Genomic DNA, 24764 nt, shown 5'->3' on the forward strand with positions numbered 1-24764 from the left:
TGGTTAAACAGGTACCCAGGTTTGCAAAATCTTCATATGGTCGTACACAGCCAGTGTTCGGTTGGCTGAAATTCAGTGGAAATTCCACCTGCCCATAAACTGCCTGATTTGTGACATGCCCACCAGGTGGAACTCAACTTTGGCAAATCTGTGATTCTTTTACAACTGCCAGTAAATATCAGGGGCTGATAATTTTATGCTGTGTTGACTTTTTAAGTGTAAATCAAGCAAATTACTTTGTTATGGGTATTGCCAGTGTTTCCATATCATGTTTATACTGTTCACATATTCACTGTGTTAGTTTTCAATGGGAGTTCTGTAATTTCTCAGGTTGCCAGTAAAAAATGTGCTCCGCCTGTAAATGTTTCATGTTTTGTCAGTAAAAAATGCTGCGGGAGGTTGTCAACCCTGCACATGCAGCAGAGGGCCATAAATGAGTACCTTTGTGAGCATGGCACAAGGACAGGCTCAGGGCACCTTTGCTTCTTTTCCCCAGGCCAATGGCTGCTGATAAAGAATGCATGCATTGTACTGTAACCATTTGAGGAGGCAACAAGGATAGTGAGCCATGACAATCTCTCTTGTGTTCTTGCTGGAGCATACTCTGCATGGTATTATGGACAGGGAACTCGAGGCAGAGCAGCGGCAGGAAGAGGAGGACTTCCTAACCGCTCAAGGTTCGCTTTATGCAGACACCATTGCACGCCACATAACACAAGAGGAGAGGGAGAAGGAGGATTCTGGCAGTTTTGGAGGCATTTAAGCAGAGGAAGACATACATCAAATCTTAAGAGATGGTTTTCAGCCCCCAGAAGCCTTAAGAGCAGTACGTGGCTGGAAGGAGGCAGTTCCAGATACTGTAATCCTCAGTGACCCCAAGGACTCTGTTTCTCTTGCCTTTGCAAACTTGGGGTGCACAGGCTCCCTTATTCTTCAAAGCCTGTGAAAGGACCCAAGAATTCGTGGAATCAAGGCTAAGGTAAAAGCTAGTTTTAAGGCTTCTGTTGGAGGAGCGTGGAGCGGTGGAGAAGGGAGCTCCCTCAGTGATGCATTTCAAAAATGTTTTAGTCCTTGGCACCCAGGGCTGTTAGCTTCAACATCCCATTGGCCGCCTCTGCATCAAATGATGCTAGATTATCTAGGTACGAAAAGAGACATGGAGAGCTTTCCGGTAGATGATCCACTGGGTTTTTGGGTCATGAGAATAGACCACTGACCTGAACTTGGATAGTATGCAATTGAGCTGCTGGGCTGCCCTGCATCCAGCGTGGTTTTCAAACTGCATTCAGTGCTGCCAGAAGTTCTGTGACAGATAAAAGAGTGTGTCTGTCCACAGACTCCGTTGACCAGCTGATATTTGTCAAAATAAATCAGTCCTGGATTAGCAAGAGCTATCAAGCCCCTGATGCCAATGTCACTCTTTACGTGTTATTGGGATCTCCAGTCTCTGCAAGTCTGCCTAGGCTGCCTAGCTTTGTGGGTGTTGATTTTATCTTAAAGCATTTTTTTGGTATAGGTTTTATGGGCACACTTAACACCCAAAGACCAATTCTTTTGCAACTTTGTTACTCAGGCATCAAATGTCAGTTTTTTTATAGTAAGGCCAATTCTTTCTTTTATCAAGAGTACCTTTAGAAGGTTATGGGGTGAAGGCACCAATAACACCCAAAGACCAATTTTGCTGCAACTGTTTGACAGGTGCATCAAATTCAATTTTTTTACAGCAAATCCAATTCTTCCTTCCATCAAGAATACCTCTAGAAGGTTGCAGAGTGAAGGCACCACCAACACCCAAAGACCAAGTTTTTTGCAACGGTGTGACCCAGGCATCAAATTTCAATTTTTTACAGAAAGGCCAATTCTTGCTTTCATCATGAGTACCTTTAGAAGGCTATGGGGTGAAGGCACCAACAATACCCAAAGACAATTTTTTCCACAATTCTTTGACAGGGGCATCAAATTTAATTTTTTTACCACAAGGCCAATTTTTCCTTTATCAAGAATACCTCTAGAAGGTTATGGGGTGAAGGCACCAACAACACCCAAAGATCAATTTTTCTGCACCTGTTTGAGAAGGGCATCAAATTAGAATTTTTTACATCAAGGCAAATTCTTGATTTCATCAAAAGTTTCTCTGTAAGGTTACGGGGTGAAGGCACCAACAATACCCAAAGACCAATCTTTCCGCTGTGTGACAGGGGCGTCAAATTTTATATTTTTTACAGCAAGGCCAATTCTTGCTTTTATCAAAAGTACCTCTATAGGGTTACAGTGTTAAGACACCACCAACACCCAAAGCCCCATTTTTCCACAACTGTTACTTCTATCCAAATTCTACAAAAGAGACACTAGACTTTATCAAAAAAAAAAATTGTTAATCTTGGCCTGAGTGTAATCTGGCTTCTTCACATGAGGCTTGCTCACTGTGGTGCACAACTTTGCTATTTCCATCTAAAGTCTGCCAAAGAGAAACCAGAATTTATTCAAAAAATCTCTAATCTTGTTCCGAGTGCACTAAAGTGTGGCCTCATCATACAGACTAGCTCTCCAAGCCGTTGTTTACTAAATAAATACATCTTGCTGGGAAAATCAATTTAAATGTAATTTTTTTTCTTTATAAATGTCAGTTTTGCTTCAGCAGGTTCTTTACATGGTACAGATGCACCATTTTACAGGCAGACTAAGGGGACTCCCCAGGCACTATATTTAAAGGAATTTTCATTATTATTGTTTTACTTTAAGCATCATTAAAATCACTGCTCTTTTTAGAAATTGATCTTTTTTAAAAGTTTTTTTGCATTAGTACATTTTCTCAGAGCAGCACCCCCCCCCCTTTTTATGGCCAATAACTTGCATAAAGGCTTTCAAAATGGGGACTAGACATGTGCAAATTCGGACAAATTTTTGATTATTCGACAATTCGGATGTATCCGAATCTCCGAATGAAATAGCAATACATAGTAACAAGTTTAATTTTCTAACAAATTCTACATTTTTAGAATGATTAGAATTTGGATCAGTTGAAAAATGATCGATCGCTTTGAATTCTGTGTGAAAAATACCTGGTTGTTAAGCAGTAGGCCAGAAAGCTGGCCACTGCATCCTTAACAACTGATGATTCATCAGCTGTCAGCGGGCTTCCCCACTGACAGCTGAAGTGTAAACAAAACAATGCCGACAATAGAAAATTCTGAAAAAAACAGCGTGAGGTCCCTCCAAAATCCATACCACAGACCCTTATCCAAGCATGAAGCCCGGCATTCCAGGAAGGGGGGGTGAGCGAGCACCCCCCTCCTGAACCATACCAGGCCACATGCCCTCAACATGGGGGATGCTTTGGGGCAACACCTTGTTCCTATGTTGATGGGGACAAGGGTCTCTTCCCCACAACCCTGGGCTGTGGTTGTTGGGGTCTGCGGGCAGGGCTCATTGGAATCTGGAAGCTACCTTTAACAAGGGGGCCTCCAGATCCCGGCCCCTCCTTTATGTGAATGAGTATGGGGTACCCTAACTATTCACCAAAAATGTGCGGCTTCTCTGCTGACAGCTGAATGAAAAAAAAAAACATGCCGGCAATAAAAAAATTTGAGAAAAAAAAGGTCTGGGCCCCCCGCAATCTTTTCTGGGCCTTTTGGGTCTGGTATTTATTTTAAGGGGAACCCAATGCCAAAATGTAAATAAAAAATTGTGTGGGCCCCCCCCAATCCATACTAGACCCTTATCCCAGCATTCAGCCTGGCAGATCAGGAAAGGGGGGGCGAGTAAGTGCCCCCTCCTGAACCATACCAGGCCACATGCCCTCAACATGGGGGGATGCTTTGGGGCAGGGAGGGCTCTGCCCCTCCACCCCAAAGAACCTTGTCATCATGTTAATGTTGTTAATCATCATCAATCACGATACCCACCGCATCCCCGGTCCTAAAAAAGAAAAAAGCTCCACCTGTGATAAAGACTAAGTACCCACTGCTTACTCCACTCTCCGTTCTTAAATAGGTAAGGAGTGGAGCCACCTATCGATGTCACCTGGTGGCACCGCCCCATGTGACATCACCGACCCATCATGCACTGGTCATTGACATCACAAGGGGCGGTGCCACCAGCCCCCCTCTTTCCTGGCCTGCCAGACTGCATGCCGTGCCCCACGCCATTTTTCTTTTAACATTTTGGTATTACCAGAAGTGGCTTTCAGCCAGGAAAATGAATTTTAACGCCATTTGTTTTTCTTTATATATGTCAGTTTTGCTGCAGCAGGTTCTATACACTGTACAGATGCGCCAATTTACAGGCAGACGAAGGGGACAGCCCCCCCCCCCCCCGGCACTATATTTAAAGGAGTTTTTAATTTTTATTGTTTCACTTTAAGCATCACTAAAATTGCTTTTGAAACATTGATGACAAACAAGAGATAGGTGCTACTTCTGTTAACCTTGCAAATTGAAACAAAACATCAACAATCATCAATTATACAAGTACCATCAATGTGATGAATAATCTTCAAAGAAGAACTCCTTTCACCATGCAGAAAAGAAGGTGCCTTTCATATTTCTCTCCATATAGTGCTCCACCAAAATGTGTGTAAAAAATGCACACTCACCAACTATCAATATGAAACACGCTTGATAATCATAATCCAGCCTTTGTTCTATCCAGCAATTCTTAATGGATGTCACTCAAAGATTCGCCCAGTTTTACTATCCAAGGATCTCTCTACCATACACTCACAAAATAGGAACCCAAAAGAAATACACCAGATCATAGTACAGTATCTTTAATATAAATAAATGGCAGTAAAAACAGCTAAGTGCACACTTACATAAATGCTGCTAGAGTTAGCACGAACATAAATAGCCGTGTGTTGTATCTCCAATCGGCGTGTGTTGCAGCAGCCGGAAGTGCACTCGAGGAGAAACCGGAAGTGATGTCAGCAATAGCAAGCGTGCCATAAAAAACTATCTTTTTTACAAATTTTTTCTGCATTGATACATGTCCCCGAGGGCAGTACTTGGGCCCCCATACCCCAATAACTTGCATATAAGCCTTCAAAATGTGGACTTTTGATTCTCTTAAGTTCAGTTCCTATAGACTTTAATAGGTTTTGCGGTTTGGGTACAAACTTTTTCCATGTTGGGTGCAAACCAAACCAGGGGGTGTTCGGCTCACCTCTAGTCTCAAGCTGAGTCTGTGCTATACTGCTGCTAAAAAAAATAAAAAAAAAATCTATCTTACATCTATAAAGTATGCCAGTGTTCTTTAGAAGTGTCCAATGCATCCAGCTGTCGGAGCACAATAAAAATGAATAGGAGGAGGGGGAAAACGCTGGGATGATAGCCTGGCACAAGGTTATTTTTTTAGTTTTGGATTGAGAGGAAAAAAGTTAAAATCTTGTCAGGTTTCTATTTTTGTGTGTGAGCTTGTTGGGAATATTTTAACCACTTACCAACCGCCGCACGCCAATTTACGTTGGCAGAATGGTATGGGCAGGCAAAAGGGCGTACCTGTACATCCCTTTAAATTTGCCGCCTAGCAGGCGTGCGCTACCGGCAGCATGCCCACCGTGCATTGCCGGAGCATGCCCGTGGGACCCATGAGCTCGATGTTCGCCAGCAGCCAGCCCGCTATTACGGTGAGGAGAGGCAGAACGGGGAGATGCCTATGTAAAAAAGGCATTTCCCTGTTCTGCCTAGCAACATGACAGGGATCTACTGCTTCCTGTCATCGAGAGCAGTGATCTCAGTCATGTTGTAGTAAGCCCATCCGCCCTACAGTTAGAGCACACCCAGGGAACACACTTAACCCCTTGATCGCCCCCTGGTGTGTAACCCCTTCCCTGAAAGTGTAATTTATACAGTATTTAGTTACAATTTGTAGCTCTGATCGCTGTATAAATGTCAGTGGTCCCAAAATAGTGTCAAAAGTGTCTGATCTGTCCGCCATAATGTCGCAGTCCCAATAAAAATCACATATCGCAGCCATTACTAGTAAAAAAAAAATAATAATAATAAAAATGCCATAAATCTATCCCCTATTTTGCAGACGCTATAACTTTTGCACAAACCAATCAATATACACAATTTTTTAGAAGAGTACATATTGGCCTAAACTGTGGAAGAAATGTTTTTTTTATACATATATTTGGGGGATATTTATTATAGCAAAAAGTAAAAAATATTGCTTTTTTTTCAAAATTGTTGGTCTTTTTTTGTTTATAGCGCAAAAAATAAAAAACTGCAGAGGTGATCAAATACCACCAAAAGAAAGCTCTATTTGTGGGGGAAAAAAGGCGTCAATTTTGTTTGGGTACAGCGTTGCACGACCACACAATTGTCAGCTAAAGTGATGCAGTGCCGAATCGCAAAAAATGCTCTGGTCAGGAAGGGGGTAAATCCTTCCAGGGCTGAAGTGGTTAATGTACTTGCTTTCCTGTGACACAAAGACAAGAAAGTGGGGATGCAGTTAGTAGGAGAGGAACCCACAGACAGCTATACGTTGTAAATACATTGTCAGAGGTTACAGACCCTCCCTATCCTATGAAAAATGTGTATTTCATTTTGTCTTTTCTGACAGAAGTAAGAGTTTATCTCCCCAAAGATTGACATAGTTTGCAATAAAAATATGAAAGAGTGCAAAAATCTGTTATTGCTTCATTCATTCATTGTGATTCCAATAGACAGTCTTGACAGCATTCTTAACATGACAAATGTGTGACCACTTACCTAATCAAGTTTGTTTACATGCCAGCTCCCAGCCTACAACCTTAATTCAGAAGAGGAACCAGTTGATGTCCCATCTGTATTTCCACCAAAACCAGGTATATATTTTGTCTTTACTAAGATATGGGGTATGGGGATGCCAAAGTGGGTACAATGAAGGTTGTAATCTGAAACAAACCTGGTCTTCTATTAGGCTCCATTCACACCTGAGCGTACTGGAATCGCGTGATTCTGCCTGCGATTCCAGAATTACAACAAAACATGGGATAAATTTGCAATGGCATTATTTCTTAATGGCACCTCAAACGCGGTGCGATTTTGCCACGATTGACAAAACTTGTTATAATCACAGCAAAAATTGTGACGCCAAACATGCCTGGCTCTGTGCCAAAATTTAGCTTCTTTGGCGCATTTTTGGAGTGGAGGGAGGCCCATTTAAATGAATGGTGCCGCTCCAAAAACACGCCACAAAAACACACAAAAAGCAGGTGTTGCTGCAGTATGCTGAGGTGTGAATGGAGCCTTAGATATGTTGTGAGAATCCACTGATAGCCCACACAAATCCAGAAACATTTAAATATATATAGAAAATGATCTGGAGAGATTTTAACTCAGAGCCCTAGTAGATACAGTCATATATACATTCATCCTTTGACTCAAAGTTTAGTCTAAAGGTTTCTTTTAGGGTTTTGTATGGGAACAGTATCTTGGATAGGGGTGGGGAGCATGGGATACCTCAGAAATGTAGAATGACACAACTTGAAGACTGCTTGGATTTTGGCTGCTCTGTACAAAAATGCAGCTCTATTGCAAAACTTGTAGCAATATTGCATGCTTCTGGCTGTCTTGAACAACTCCTGGGTGCACTACACTTGCTTGGGGGGGACCACCCCACAGTCACTTCTCTGTATAGCAGTTACTCACTTAGTCCCAGAATGGTTGGGCTTCCTTCCACCAACTCCCTTCTGGCTCTGCTCAGTCTCTTGACACAGCTCTCTTTGGTAGGCCCCCTAGCTTAGCGTAGCTGGGACCCAGGGCTGGACTGGGACAAAAATTTGGCCCTGGACTTCATCTAGACTGGCCCACTTTGACAGGTCTCTCATGCCGGCTTGCCACCCAAGCCCCCCCCCCACTAGCCATTAGCCGTTCTACATTATTTCTCTTATAGGCAGTAGGGGAAGCTAGACATTATTTCACCTGGGGCAAAGAATCAGTTTGGCGCCCCCCCCCCCAATGGGACAAGATTAGGCAGGAAAGTGAGGCCGCCCTCCTTCCAGATCGTATGATGAGCTTCTCAGTGTTGACTCCTGAGCATCATGTCTGTATTCAGGCGCGCTGCATAACTAGCCAGGGAGAGGAGGTGAGCACTGCGGGGGGGGGGGACCGAGGACCGGAGGGAGGCAGCGGTCCACTGTCACTGAAATCGGCCCACTGAGCCATCGGCCCACCGGGAAACTCCCTGTAGTCCCGATGGCCAGTACATGCCTGCTGGGACCTCAATGTCTTCAAAGACTCTTCTGGCTTCCTCTCTGTCTCTTTCTGCCCTAGGGGCAGAGCCCCTGCACAGGGGTCTCCTCCTGAATGACTGATACCAGGAACTCTGCACCTTGGCTGCCAGGCCTCATAATATTTATGGGCTCTCCGTCCACCTTCTGGGCACTCCTCTCCAGGAATTAGCCAGAGTTCTATAAATTTTCAGACTGTCTGTCCTACTCTCCCTCTAACTATATTTCTAAAAGTCTATAGAAGACAGGGGGAGTAGCAGAACAGCAGCCTGGGAGACACTGAACAACCCTAAGGCCCCTTTCACACTGGGGCGGTGGGGGCGTCGGCGGTAAAACAGTGCTAATTTTAGCGCTGTTTTACCGTCGTTTTTGCGGCTGTATTCGGCCACTAGCGGTGCGGTTTAAACCCCCGCTGGCAGCTGAAAAAGGGTTAAACCCGCTCGTACAGCATGGCTATAGCCGCTGTATTACCGCGGTATAGCCGCGCTGTCCCATTGATTTCAATGGGAAGGAGCGGTTTAGGAGTGGTGAACACACCGCTCCTTCACCGCTCCAAAGATGCGGCTCGCAGGACTTTTTTACCGTCTTGCCAGCGCACCGCTTCAGTGTGAAAGCCCTCGGGCTTTCACACTGAACAAACAGTGGAGGCTGTTTAGGGGCTGTTTGCAGGCGGTATTTTTAGCGCAATAACGCCTGCAAACAGCCCCAGTGTGAAAGGGGCCTTATGCTACGTACACACGGTCGGACTTTCCGGCGGACTTGGTCCGGCACACTTTCTGACGGACGGACTTGCCCACACACGACCGGACTTTTCCGGTGGGCTAAGTCCGCCCGTCTTTCCGACGGACTTTCGCCGGAGTTACGGCGGACTTTCAGAATGAACGGACTTGCCCACACACGGACAAGTCCGTTCATTTTGAACGTGACTCATGTGCGACGGGACTAGAAAAGGAAATCAATCTTGCCGCTTTTATCGGCAAGATTGACACCTTGCGAGCCCCGTCTCGGGGCATACCAGGCCCTTAGGTCTGGTATAGATTATAAAGGGGAACATCGCCCGGTGACCATGCCCCCTAAAACGTCACAGTCCCAGCATGCCCAGGGACTGTGACATCATTAGGGGGCGGGGTCTCCGCCTATATAAGTCACAACGGAGCCCTCAGAGAGCAGTCCAGCCGGAGAGAGCGTCGTGTCAACATTTGAAGAAGAGAAGAGGGAAGAAGCCAAGAAGCCCAGAAGCCCGGACCTCTGCTGGCAAGAGAGCTACCTGAAGACAGCAGAGGAGCCAGCCGAAGAACTGGAACACCAGGAGAAGAGAGCGGAGAAGAACCAACCGGACGCCGGGAGAAGAGGAACCCCCGAAGCCGGAGGAAGACCCCCCCGGAGCTGTTTAATAAATTATTTTAAAAACCTGTGTAGTGTGTTTTATTATTGACACTTTTTCCCTAGGTGAATGGGTAGGGGTACCATGTACCCCATACTCATTCACATAGGGTGGGGGGGCGGGATCTGGGGGCCCTCTTATCAAAGGGGGCTCCCGGATTCCGATAAGCCCCCCGCCCGCAGACCCCAACGGCCAGGGTTGTCGGGAAGAGGCCCTTGTCCTCATCAACATGGGGACAAGGTGCTTTGGGGTGGGGGGCCCCGCAGGGCGCCCCCCTCCCCCAAAGCACCCCCCATGTTGAGGGCATGCGGCCTGGTACGGTTTAGGAGGGGGGGGGGCGCTCGCTCGTCCCCACCCCCTTTCCTGACCGGCCGGGCTGCGTGCTCGGATTGGGGTCTGGTATGGATTTTAGGGGGGACCCCACGCCGTTTTTTCGGCGTAGGGGGTTCCCCTTTATAATCCATACCAGACCTAAGGGCCTGGTATGCCCCGCGCTCACCGCAATAGGAAAATCTGTTTTTCCTATTGCAGCGAGCGCGAGATGCAATACCCTGCCCTCACGTCGTATCTGGTCCGTCGGACCAGCATACACACGAGCGGGCTTTCCGTCGGACCAGCACACAGACGAGCGGACTTTCCGCCCAAAACTGAGTCCGGCGGATAAATTTAAAACAGGTTTCAAATCTTGGTCCGGCGGACTTTGGGGAAAAAGTCCGCCGGAAAAGTCCGCTGGCGCCTACACACGGGCGGATTGTCCGGCACACTCTGGTCCGCCGGACCAAGTCCGCCGGAAAGTCCGACCGTGTGTGCGCGGCATTAGTAATCAACTCTTGCTCCACCTTTTACAGAGGAACTAACTAAACTTACATAGTAGCCTACTCTGAACTAGGAGGGTGCTACAATAAACTGACAACAACCTTGCTTTCATTAACTCTTGGTGTAGACAGACACAGGTAGGGTTCTTTTGCCCACTCAGAAATTCAGGTTTTAAACTAGTTGCAATGAGCTTTGTTGCACTTCCAGCTTTAGAAAAACTAAGGATACAAAAAAAACTTAAATGGAACATTTTTTTTTAAAGTTTTTTACATATACAAACTTACACTGTAATTAAAACTTCATCTGCTTATAGTTTTTTTAATCTAGAAATTGATCATCTGATGTATTTATCCCTCTATCTGCTCTGTTGGATGGAAGGACATACTGTCAGCATTATGTAAAGGATTGTTTTTTATTTTTTAAAAATAACAAACATATCATATAAAATACCAAAAATCAAACCTATAAGGCCCCTTTCACACGATCGGACTGTTCAGGTCCGCCTGTCAGTTTTGACGGCGGACCTGAACAGGCGCTCCATGTTAGCCTATGGAGCGACAGATGTCAGCGGAGACATGTCCGCTGACATCCGACCCCGTCCGATCCGCTAAAAGCAGATGGATGGCCCTACATCCAGATCCGTCGCTGGCGGATCAGATCGGGTGAGATCTGACGAAAACGGACATGCTGTCCGTTTTTATCCGATCCCTCCATAGGCAGCAGCGGCACCTGACAAGCCCCTCCCCACTCAATGAGCAGAGAGAGACCTGTCATCCGCCGGTTCAGCGGAGATCAACCGAGAGATCTCCCGCTGAGCCGCCGGACTGAGGTGGGCTCTGTGGAAGCGGAGTCCGCCTCGTGTGATTGAGGCCTAACAGTAAATGAAAAATAGGAAGAAATAAGTGGCGCTAATGAATGTGATGAATAACCGTGCATCAAAAAATGCTGAAGCAATGATTCTATAATAATGAATAATAAATATCACCCAGTGACAAGTGAAAAAAATGTCTATATAATGATATAGTCCATAAATGAATATAAGATGAAAAAACAGATGGAAAAAAGAGACTTCCACCGCACCAACGTGCTTGTGACACCTCTCCCTCTGAAAAACGCACTCACCAGCTTAAATTGCCTCCCACTCTCGTGTTTGGCAAAAATAGTAGTTGAACCACACCTGGGTTATAAACGACCATCCATAGTGATCTGTGACTCAAGTCAAAAAAGCTCTATATGTGAAAAATAAATAAACAAAGTGCTCCACATAGCGTGATAACGTTTCAACCAGTTTAATAAAATCACACTAAAAGCACTTCAATGTTTACACTCACATTTCAAACGAAAAAATAAAGCCTCAAATGTATAGTTGCTCAGCAAGCGGCGTCTCACGTCAGTAGAGTAGATTGCTGTGTAGCCATGCCCCCAACATGTTTCGTCACTAAGACTTCCTCATGGGATTGGCTACACGGCCATTCAATCATCCCTTATGTATTCTCCCTCTGCTAGTCATGTGATTCCCGATGCCGCGCATGCATACACAGCATGTTCCCATGACTGCAAAGCGCCGGTAAATGACAAATACAAATCTACCTGACCAGGAGATATAATGTAAAAAATGATTATAATTATTGCATCCACTCAGAATATGTGGTGGAAGATTTATGCCCCGTACACACGGTCGGACTTTGTTCGGACATTCCGACAACAAAATCCTAGGATTTTTTCCATCGGATGTTGGCTCAAACTTGTCTTGCATACACACGGTCACACAAAGTTGTTGGAAAATCCGATCGTTCTAAACGCGGTGACGTAAAACACGTACGTCGGGACTATAAACGGGGCAGTGGCCAATAGCTTTCATCTCTTTATTTATTCTGAGCATGCGTGGCACTTTGTCTGTCGGATTTGTGTACACACGATTGGAATTTCCGACAACGGATTTTGTTGTCGGAAAATTATATATCCTGCTCTCAAACTTTGTGTGTCGGAAAATCCGATGGAAAATGTGTGATGGAGCCTACACACGGTCGTAATTTCCGACAACAAGGTCCTATCACACATTTTCCATCGGAAAATCCGACCGTGTGTGCGGGGCATTAGAGTTTAAGAAGACTGAAATCTCTTTCTCATCTGTTTTTTCATCTTATATTAATTTATGGATTATATCATTATATAGACATTTTTTTCACTTGTCACTGAGTGATATTTATTATTCATTATTATAGAATCATTGCTTCAGCATTTTTTGATTCACAGTTATTCATCGCATTCATTAGCACCACTTATTTCTTCCTATTTTTCATTCACTGTTATAGGTTTGATTTTTGGTATTTTATATTATATTTTTCACAGTAGTGGCAGCTTTTCATTACACACAGTTTGAATTTTTAATTTCTATTTTTTGGCGCAGTGGTGGTAGAGGATATCAAGGGCGGTTATACATATTCCTATACCAACAAACATATCATACTTACCTCCACTGTACAGCTCATTTTGCACAGAGTGGCACCGAACATCCTCTTCTGAGGTCCCCTGGCTGCTCTCGTGGCTCCTCCCCACATCAGATAACCCCCTAGGAGAAGCGCTCTCCCAAGGGGGTTACCTTGTGAGCGCGCTCCCAATTCCAGCATTTGCATCCACAGACACGAATGCCGAACTCGGCCCTGGCGCCCGCGTCATTGGATTTGATTGACAGCAGCGGAAGCCAATGGCTGTGCTGCTATCAATCTATCCAATCAAGAGCCAGGACCCCGTGGAGAGAGGGACAGCACAGGAGCCGAGGAGATGAAGGGGCTCAGGTAAGTAAAATGGGGGGGCTGGGGGGCCAGTGACTGACAGGTGTTTTTTCACCTTAATGCATAGAATGCATTAAGGTGAAATAACACAAGGGTTTACAACCCCTTTAAGCTTCATGTACACTACAGCTCTTAAACGTTCTTGTTGCCAAAGCTCCTAAACTCAACTCCATAAAAGCCTATGTGTCCAGGTACAGGGTAGGGCAGGTTCAACCTCCCTCTCGTGAATGCGGAAGAATCGCGTTCAGGAAAGGAACTTTTTAACCTGGCCTTTTGCTTTTTCCTGCGGATAAAGGTGGCTATGCGTACATGAAGCCTTATATGATCTCGAATGACAAGTTGTCATGTTAGAAATGGTGAGGTCCCCCTAATAAAACCTCCTTCTGGGGGATTGGCTAAATTTAATGGGGATCCTTACCCGGTCTGGAGTGACGCAAGTACATATCTGCCATTGGGCCATACTCTACCAGCATGCAAGATCTTGGAAAATACGCTTTACATAAGAGATAAATAAATGAGTAATATGCTGAAGGGGGGGGGGGGAGAATGACTGTAAAATAATTGTTTTATTTATGGTAAAATGTACTGCTTTATTATAATGTACAGGCTATTTGTGGCCAAAATATTATGCATTTTAAGGATCAGATAATCAACTTTTAGAATAAAAATAAAAGCATGTGAAGTTTTAATTACAGTGTATGTTTGTATATACTGTATGTAAGGGCATCTTAAAAGTTCTTTATCCACTATATTGTAAGGGATGTCGGTGCCAAACTGTGCAACTCCAGCAACTTGCATCTAGGCCTGTTTAGAAAAATGGAATCAGCATTTCCAGCTTTACATTACAATGTAACCGTATCTCTGTACTGATGTGGATTAAACCAGAAGTGCTGAGTCCTGAGCACCTACATAGTCATAACACACATTTATACACACTTTTCTCAAACACATGTACAAGAGCGCTTTTACACTACAGGGGTCATCATTTTACTGTAATGCTAAACATGCAAAAGTTGCCTATTTAACTGTGATTTTCACTGTTTCGCAAAAATGCACAATAATAAATGTATACATACAATGTTGTAAATGAGTAAATTTCAGCATTGATATTAAGTAGGTGTAGCACTACTTCCGTAGGAGATGCTGGAATATTGCCCAGGTTTTCCCTAGATGTTTTGTCCCACAGCCAAAGCACACAAGCTCTGTCACATATTTCTTAAATGACCAATCTAGGGATGTTGTATTTGTTGTTTTTCTTTTTGGAGATCTTGCATAGGGTTGAGGGAATTGAGTGGGACAATCCAAAAACAAGAAGAATGTACAACTTGAGGACTATGTATTCTTTCTGGAAAAGCTGTAGTAGAGCTTGCAACAAACATGTAGTATTTAAACGCAAGCTCCTTTCTTTAGAGCCACAAGAGCAGAGTTCCTATATAGAGGATTGGGTAGACTAAGCTCTTCAGGACACCAGCTGGTGCCCCCTTTACACAGACATACAGCTGACTCTCTCTCTAAACCAGAGGGGTGACAGCAGCCCAAAAGTCTTTAAGATCTCTGAGAACCATCTGTACTCACACAAGGCCCAAACACAACTGGTTGCCTCCTTTCAACTTCCAAGCGATGCCTATCTCCAGTGATACCAGGCCAGATCTTCAGCAGGCAGCCCCCCCAGTCAGCTCTCTGTGTTCCCAATCCCCAGGCCCTCAGGTCGCTCACCTGAGGCCTCGCAGACAGCAAGCAAGAGGCAGCATTGCCTTGGAGGGCAGCAAGATCCTCTCCAGGGAAAGACCCAGAGCCAGCCCTGTGTGCCCAGAAAATATATACAGTTACCCAGCATGCCATCAGGGGCCCTGCTCGTTGGTCCCTGGCATTGGCCAGGGCTGTATAAATATCCATGCTACTTTCTGCATAGCTCCACACCTATGATCCAGAAAGTTCTCACAGCTTTTCTGGACAGCAGAGGGGGTAAACATTCTAGCAGCAGCTGAGGACACTGAGCAGACCTAACTAGTCAAATGCAGCTGCAATGAATACGGTGAGCAGCTAAATTGACCCAACACAGCAATTGCAGCCTCACTAAATAGAGTGTGACAAGCTAAATGTACCTATCAAAACACAGCTCCACAAAACACAGTGAGCCAACACTAAATATATCTATCTAATCCTATCACCTATCTAGGAGGGTGCTGCATAACATTTTTAGAACTTAGGTTGTTTGGGCAGTGTACACAACTATCATGTGATATACATAATGAACAATGTTATCTTTTAATTCTAGAGAACAAAACAAAAGCGTAGCACATCTAAGAGTATCGGTAAGTGAACAAGAAAATTAAAATCAATGTACGCAACTCACCTTGATGAGTGGCAGAGAAAACGCCAACTTTTTTTTTTGGCCACCCACCAAGGTAAGCTGATTGATTTTCATTTTCTCATTCACCTACCAATAGGTATTCTCCACTTTTGTTTTTGTTTTTTAGTATACATTGTCTTGTGAGTATTTGTGGTCGGCTGCAGTAACTATATATACAAAAATTATATGCTGGATTGCCAAGCACTCCCTTACTAGTGTAGAGTTATGGACTTTGGATTTTAATTTTAGAGGTCCTGCACTTTAGAAAATGTTTTTTGGGGTGTTTTTTGTTGGTGGGGGAGTGTTGTTCTTCACAATCTGTAGGTCTGTAAAATGAATGTGAAAAATGATATTAATGGTCTGGCCTGAGGTGCGTATTGACAGGGCACATAAAGAAACAATATATACAGCTCTTAATTGTGTATATCACTTTAAATGTGCACGGGAAACAGTATTAATGTATGAATCATCTTGAAAACGTTAGAAATAATCACCAGCTACTAGTAAAATAATTGCATTTTCTACATACAGCACTTGTTTTGGAGCCTACAACAATGGCTGTTCAAAAAATACCTGCAGATTATGACACCCGAAGTGCTGCCGAAATCGCTCCCACTCAGTTAACAGGTTTGTTTTTTTTCTTGCCATTTCAAGCTACATCATTTGGTTGATGTATATATTACAAAAATAGATAATTCATTGTATGTATTCCTCTGCATAGAAACCAATGAGTGTAAGATGATCAGGAATCTATGTGGACATGGAGAGTGCATATCTACTCCAACAGGATTCTACTGCAGCTGTCACCCTGGGTACTATCCTGATCCTGAGAAGAAAGTTTGTATAGGTAAGTCACACAATTTTTTTTGATAACTTGAATATCTTTACTTATGCCCACTGATTGCTACTTAGAACAGAAATTGCCAATTCCTTGACAGAGTTGACACATACAGAGACCAGTATGGTAGATATCTTTGTTTCTGCAATTCAGCTATTTAAAGGGTAACTCCACTTTTGTGGGGGAAAAAAATAGCAAAGAATAAATAATATAGCATGTACAATTGCGATACAAGTCATATTGTAATTGAATGTTATTAAAAATTACCTTACCTTTTCAATCTGCAGCCATTATAATTTTCTATAAATGCAAAGCAATATGGCTACATGGAGTTGTTCTGTACACAGAATGTGTTCTGACCACTCCCCAGAAACATAATTTCCTGCCTGTGTGATTGGCTCACCAATTTTCCCACAAGTCTGCTTAAGATACAAGTCAGATTTCAGGCATCCCCTGCAACAAAAATGTAATTTTTGGTGAGATATTTCCAATAGGATCTAATGGAACATGTCTAAATGGATGCAGGCCCAGCAGCTTTCCTCATTACTGCCCTGCAGCTGCCACAGCTAACTGATGATTATGAAACCACTCCCATTAGACCCATTCATTCCAGAGGCACAGACAAACACACATGGATTTCTTCAGAATAACAAAAGGTAGGGATCTGCAATAAAGGTTGTTATAATCCTTGCAATGTACATAGATCACCCAGGGGGAATGTTTTTTTCTCAACAAAAGTGGAGTTACGCTTTAAGGTTTAATAACAAACACAGTGTAACTTTTACACCCTGAGTAGGTTGATAACAGGAGCATAGTTTTTTGTGGAAATGCAGGTTTTGCACAAACAATCACAGGCTAAACCTATTGTAAGCACATAACTCCAATATGATAGTCCTCAGACTGCTGGGAATACATATTTTGCATTTGAGGAGTTCTTACACTTTTTGCTACAATCTAAGAAAAAAGTTCTCAAACTGCTTGACATTTACTTTGCTGAAGTGGTGCAGTTCAACAATCATCAGACACATTTGCTCTCATAGTCCAACTTGAGGAGGTTTTCTCTGAAAGGCCCATACTTGCACATAGTCAATACACTTCTATAAGCTTTCATGTTCTACCTGACATTATGGATGGGGTTTCGTGTTTGCGGCCAGCCAGATTTCATGCAAACTTTTGGTGTTTGCCGTTTGGGTAGCTGAAAGTCATTATTTAGAGACAGTGCTACTACTACCAATAAATGACAATTTCCCATTGTGCGAGATGCAAGTGTCTTTGGTTGCTACAACACAAGCAGCCATCAGCATGTTGCTTTGCAGGCCAGCCACTTGCATTCTAGAAATTAATGAAAAGTTGTACAAGAAAACACTGCGCTAACTAGTGAAAAGAAGGGGGGGGAGCAGCTACATACAGTGTGACAAAAACAATAAATGGATGATAGAAAAAATGTAGCGCATGATATATAAACCAAAGTAGAAATCTACGCAGAGTCCAATTTTGAGGGTTCGACTGCCGGCATATCCTTCCTTATGCCCTGGGTGGCACACTGCTTTCCAGACTCCCTGTCGCTGACAAGGGAGTCCATAGGATCTGGTAAGAGTCTATACTTATCATCTTTTCCATGATGCCCTTTTCTGGTTGATGTGTTTTCTCCCCACGGATCTATATAGCTTTCTGCCAACTGTTGGAACACCATCTTCCTCTGGGATTACATCCATGTTCTTATGCAGCGGGACATTACACCCCTCACCCATTTGCTTATTAGCCTATTGACTTTGTGTTCATTATATGATATTTGGTCAAAAGATTCACCATTATTTTTATTTTTTATTTGGACTGAAATATAATTGAGTAATATTATTTTATATTTTGGTTTACATATCACGCGCTACATTTTTTCTATCATCCATTTCTAGAAATTAATGACAGGAATTCCCTTTACCCTTTTACATACCTGTATATACTACATTCTTATTTTACAAGACATACCACAGTGTTGTGTACACAAATGGCAAAGGGTGTAAGGGGACTTGCACTCTTAGCATTTTTCCCTAACTGTTTTGTCTCACTATTTAGCCTACTGGGTAACATTATTATAATGTTTTCCTATTAAATAAGAGACCAAAAAGAATATTGCATCAAGCAGACTTTTAGGGCACCCACACACTGACATATAAAAACAATTAATTTTTATTTGTATGTGTGTTAGGAACAAAGCATTTCCATAAAATCAATCCATTTACCAAAAATAGCAATATGATTTGGCCTCATCTGGAAGGGTTATGTCACACTCCCAGTCCATAGAACTGCACCTACTGTACAATAGATCTAACAGTGTAATAGTTTGCAATATGCAATCACAAATACATTATTGTATTCAACATGTAGGAATGGGGGTTAGTCAACCCGAAATCTCAATGTGTTTTACGGAAACAAGTTCAGCTTCTTCAGGAGGCTGGATGAGATGTAAAGAATTCTAAGTAAAAACACGAAACACATTACAATATGTATAAATCCAAATACAACACGTTATACATATATGTTGTTTGGACCAAATGTATGCACATTTAAGTATACCCCATTAGTCAAGTACATACATGTTAGAGAATAAGGTTGCTGGGATACTGAGAGTCACTGGACAGACAGTGGCAAGACTGCCACATGCCCAAAAGATACTTTAGGTTTCTCTCAAATTACTAATGGTTACCTCGCTCCACATCAGGGTCTAATGGCAACACCACTACAATCCTATATCACCAGCTCCCTTTCAGGCATGCTGTGAGCTCTTTCACTAAGGCAGAATTCACATTATGCCCAACTTATTCCAGATGCCTTGGTCACCTCTGGATTCAGAAGGGGCTATAAACCACAAGTGCTCTTCTGCCTCACCTTCTCCTGATCCACATTCTCTGGGACACAAACCCAGGGAGTGAGAGCTTTCCACTAGAGGTACCTTGAGATTTCTCTCCTCCACTATTTATGTAAATTCCTTACCCTCTCACTAAATATTGGTTACCGGATCAAGAATAATGAAGATAACTAATATTCTTGTATCTCAAGGGCATTTCTGGATGAATAGTATTAATATTCAGATTGACTTAAAAACAAAGTGTGAGTTTATTGTCACACAGTTGGCATCATAAATACAATATAAAAAGTATAACAGTTCAGTTCAGTGTAGGTAAAAATATATGAAATAGAATAAATAGTTATAAAGCTGTATTTAACTTATGGAAACATGTGTGCTTCATGGCTGCTGCCTTCTTTCCATGTGCTTCTCCTTAATGCAATCTGAGTCTTCCAAGATGGCTGGAGGAAGTGACGTAGTATAAGGTTACTCTGAGAGAGTTTATGCACTACTCTTAACAAACTTCTTTTTGCTTCTTTCACACTGACCTTCTCCAAAGTGCAAGTCCTGTGTTCCCCGGTCACAGGACTCTGCTCTACTCTCAACAGTGCTCCTTTGATTTTCTTCCACACTGACCTTCTCCAAAGTGCAAGTCCTGTGTTCCCAGGTCACAGCAGCTTGACACTAACTCCATAGTAAAAGGTCTTTATCCAGAAATCTATCCTAGCAGCTTCTCCGACCCTCCTCTGCCCTCGGCACCCCCCCCCCATTCTCCTTTTCCTGCTCCCTCAGAACTCCTCGCTAGCAGCATGTGACCTCAGCTTATATGGGAGACCTGCCCCCTGCCAACACCAAATGGGAATAGGTCAGAGCTCCTCACATGAGCTGCCTGTCACTCAAACCTCAGGTCCAACCTCTGTTCCAGAACAATCTTCCTGAAAGCAGGGGAGGCGCCTCTGAGTCAGAGCACAGGTGATCACACCCACTACTATACTAAACACTCCCAGGTCCCAAATCAAAACAACCAAGCCCAGCCTAAAGCACAGGCCTGGCTAGATTTGCCTACACTGATATCTTAAACCCAGAAAAATCCTATTCTAGCACCTACCTAAAGGTAAAGGGTGCTACATATACAAATATTATTATTAGGACTGGGACTATATTAATCCCAACTTAATAGTTTTTAACCGCTTGCCGACCAGCGCACGCAGATCTACGTCGGCAGAATGGCACGGGTGGGCAAAAGGGCGTACAGGTACGTCCCTTTTAAGAAGCGGTCTCTGTGATCGTGTCACGGAGAGGTAGAACAGGGAGATGCTTTTGTAAACAAAGCATTTCCCCGTTCTGCCTAGTGACAAGACAGAGATCACTGCTCTCTGTCATCGAGAGCAGTGATCGCTGTCATGTGAGGTGTAGCCCCTCCCCCCCACAGTTAGAATCACTCCCTAGGACACACTTAACCCCTACACCGCCCCCTAGTGGTTAACCCCTTCACTGCCAGTGTCATTTACACAGTAATCAATGCATTTTTATAGCTCTGATCTCTGTATAAATGACAATGGTCCCAAAATAGTGTCAAAAGTGTCCGATCTGTCTTCCATAATGTCACAGTTCTGATAAAAATCGCAGATCGCCGGCATTAATAATAAAAAAATAAAAAATAAAAATGCCATAAAACTATCCCCTATTTTGTAGATGCTATACATTTTGCGCAAACCAATCAATATAAGCTTATTGCGTTATTTTTTTTACCAAAAATATGTAGAAGAATACATATTGGCCTAAACTGAGGTAAAAAATTGTTCTTTCATATATTTTTGGGGTATACTTATTATAGCAAAAAGTCAAATATATTGCGTTTTTTTTCACAATTGTCGCTCTGTTTTGTTTATAGCGCAAAAAATAAAACCGCCGAGGCGGTCAAATACCGCCAAAAGAAAGCTCTACTTGTGGGAAAAAAGGACTTGAATTTTCTTTGGGTACAATGTCGCACGACCGCGCAATTGTCAGTTAAAATGTCGCAGTGCAGAATCGCAAAAAGTGCTCTGGTCAGGAAGGGGTAAATTCTCCTGAGGCTGAAGCGGTTAAACAAATATGTATTATTCCTCTAACTACATAGATACTTGTTTATTTTTGTCTTCCCATGACATTCTATAACAAGATACCAGATACCTTATATATAGGGTGCCTCGTGTCCCGGATTGTCCCTTAATGCATATTTGTGTCCCGGGCACCTTCATTCCGGGACAATACAGTGTCCCGGAATGAAAAATAAAAATCATACCGCCAGTCCACCACCCTGATAAACATTGCCTCACTCAGCCGAACTAACTGGTTGCTAGGGCCGCCCTGCCTCGCATCTAGCAGCCAGTGATGTCGGCTGAGCGAGGCTTACCCAGTGCTGCCCTGCGCCGAGCAGCGCGCCTCCGAGTCCACCATGCTTTCGCCGATCCTCGGTCCACCTCAGCTCCGCCCCCTAATTAACGGCTCCCTCAGTTCCTCTCTCTGCATGCAGAGCAAAGCAGCGGCCGCCCTGACCCCCTCGCCCCTGTCAATGCAGCGCTCTTGCAGGAGCCCAGCAGAAGGAGCAGCCAGTGTACAGGGAGCAAGTGCAACCCACAGCTTATAGAACGGGACAGCAGGGCAGGAGAGAGGTATGTACAGTCCATTACTGTCCCCCTGTCCATCCCACTGTCCCTCTGTCCACCCCACTGTCCCCCTGTCCATCCCACTGTCCCCCTGTCCATTCCACTGTCCCCCTATCCATCCCACTGTCATCCTGTTCCCCTGTCCATCCCACTGTCCCCTGTCCATCCCACTTTCCCTCTGTCCATCCCACTTTCCCTCTGTCCATCCCACAGTCCCCCTGTCCATCCCACAGTCCCCCTGTCCATCCCACTGTCCCCCCTGTCCATCCCACTGTCCCCCCTGTCCATCCCACTGTCCCCCCTGTCCATCCCACTGTCCCCCCTGTCCATCCCACTGTCCCTCTGTCCATCCCACTGTCCGCCTGTCCATCCCACTGTCCCCCTGTCCATCCCCCTGTCCATCCCACTGTCCCCCTGTCCATCCCACTGTCCCCCTGTCCATCCCACTGTCCCTCTGTCCATCCCACTGTACCCGTGTCCAACCCACTGTCCTCCTATCCATCCCACTGTCCCCCCTGTCCATCCCACTGTCCCTCTGTCCATCCCACAGTCCCCCTGTCCATCCCACTGTCCCCCTGTCCATCCCCCTGTCCATCCCACTGTCCCCCTGTCCATTCCACTGTCCCCCTGTCCATTCCACTGTCCCCCTGTCCATCCCACTGTCCCCCTGTCCATCCCATTGCCCCCCTGTCCATACCACTGGCACTGCTAGTAAGACAGGATCCACCACGGCAGCCTGTGCCCAGTGCCAGTCCCGGGGCCGACTACTCCCTCTGCCTGCAGCTCATTGCCAGGCCAGCAGCCCAGCTTCTCACCTCCTGAGCCTCCGCCCGCCCACGAGGGCTGCGACCCGAGCTGCCAGCCAAACTTCCAGGTTTTTTTACACTACTCACTCGCTAATACTATTCTATGAGAACATGCATGCTTGCAATGAATCATGTATTGCTTTTAATGTTCCTTCTAGAATCTGATACTGTATGTTCGTAACAATAAAATTTCCTTTTTTTTTTTTCTTTTCACATATGTATTTCTGTGTGGCGGAAAGTCTGGCTATCTATTCCAAATAGGGTGACCACCTTGGTATTAGATCCCTTTCACACTGTGCCGCCCCGGGCGTCAGAGGTTTTTTAGCGCCGCTTTACCATCATTTTAGCGGCGCTATTCGGTTGCTAGCGGCGTGGTTCTAACCCCCCACTAGCGGCCAAAAAGGGATAAATCCGCCCGCAAAATGCCGCCGTAGGGGCATTTTGCTGGTGGTATAGCAGCGCTGCCCGGTTGATTTTTTGGGGGGACGCGGGTGCGGGGGAGGGAGGGTGTCCCTGAATGGCAGTTTGGAAATGTGGTCACCCTACTTATATATCATTATACCTTATATATCATTCTCTAACTACATACACCAGAAACACACTAGCTACATACACTAGAAACTTCTAGCATATTACTGACTCAGCTGAAGGTCTACTTGACCAAACATCTTGATCAAAGTCATTCAAGGTCATTCACTCATACTGTATTTTTATTATGATTAATCATAAAACCAAATATATTTTGCAAGCTTGCCATGAATATAATATGTATCACACTCTACCTTAGGTAGGTAGGTGCTAGAGTAGTGTTTGTGTTTTTCCTGCCAGTGCAGGGAAATTTAAGCAGGCTTAGCTGTGAGCTAGGCCTGTTTGTTTTTGATCTGGGCGTAGGGGAGTGGTTTAGTGTAGCAGCAGGTGACTGACATGTGCTTCCACTCTTAGGTGCCTCCTCTGTTTCCAGTGAGAAGGTTCTGGAAAAGAGGCTGGGCAGAGTGCTGTAGTGACAAGGGGTGTATGGTTTGTTAGGCTGTGGTGGCCCTTGAGGGACCCCCTTTTTGGGAAGGGTGTACCTCGGGTATGGAGCTCGGGAGCTGGGGGGAGCCTCTTTTTACATGGTCACTGAGAGGTGTCCTGGAATAGGAGCAGGAGAAAGACAGTGGGGAACATGGCCAGGAAAGTCATTCAGGAGGGATCCATGCCGGGGTCGGTGAGTGAGAAGCACAGTGGGAAACTCTGGTAGAGACATGCCAGGATTGGATGTGGAGCCAGAGGGAGAGACTGTGGTGTTGTTGAAGTTAAGTCGGTGCAGCCAAGAGGGTTGGCAGGATTTGCATCGGGCGTGCTGGGAGCAGTAGTCCACCAAGGATCAGTTAGCACAATTATCTTCTTCCCTAATAAAAACAACAAAAACAAGCAAGAGACATTGACTGGAGAAGTGTTCCTAAAATGGATGTCTGACCAAGCAGGGTGATATGTGGATGTTGAAACACGCAGCGACCCCACTGGGGCACCTCTACAAATATAACACCTATAAGGGCCGAATTATGAATTTGGAGTAATATTCAACATTCGTTTGTGCCGCGTTTATGCTGGTTTGTGCCGCAAAAATAAACGTTTGTGCCACTTTGGTTGCAGAGATATTGTGTGTTGTAGTTGCTGAAAGCCCGCCCACTTTGCACCCCATGTTGCTGAATTTTAAAAACAAACGCGCCATTCGTTTGTGCCGGTTTGTGCCGCAAAAATAAAAGTTTGTGCCGCTTTGGTTGCAGAGATATTGTGCGTTATAGTTGCTGAAACCCCGCCCACTTTGCACCCCATATTGCTGAATTTTAAAATCAAATGCGCCATTCATTTGTGCAGCGTTTGTGCTGGTTTGTGCCACAAAAATAAATGTTTGTGCCGCTTTGGTTGCGGAGATATTGTGCGTTATAGTTGCTGAAACCCCACCCACTTTGCACCCCATATTGCTGAATTTTAAAATCAAATGTGCCATTCGTTTGTGCAGCATTTGTGCCACAAAAATAAACATTTGTGCCGCTTTGGTTGCGGAGATATTGTGCGTTG

General features: G+C 44.5%; 1 protein-coding gene across 8 annotated transcripts in view; it reads left to right on the forward strand.

Annotated features, from left to right (window-relative positions):
* The window catches only part of LTBP3 (latent transforming growth factor beta binding protein 3), a 1979464-nt gene that overhangs the window by 919186 nt on the left and 1035514 nt on the right, over window positions 1–24764 (forward strand). For all 8 annotated transcript variants that reach the window (XM_073605046.1, XM_073605047.1, XM_073605043.1 and 5 more), the window contains exons 10-12: window positions 6739–6808; window positions 16095–16190; window positions 16285–16410. In XM_073605046.1, the coding sequence (XP_073461147.1) occupies window positions 6739–6808; window positions 16095–16190; window positions 16285–16410 (292 nt within the window). The remainder of the gene's footprint in view (window positions 1–6738; window positions 6809–16094; window positions 16191–16284; window positions 16411–24764) is intronic.

Source organism: Aquarana catesbeiana, linkage group LG11, assembly GCF_042186555.1.
Source record: "Aquarana catesbeiana isolate 2022-GZ linkage group LG11, ASM4218655v1, whole genome shotgun sequence".
NCBI classification, from domain to species: domain Eukaryota; kingdom Metazoa; phylum Chordata; class Amphibia; order Anura; family Ranidae; genus Aquarana; species Aquarana catesbeiana.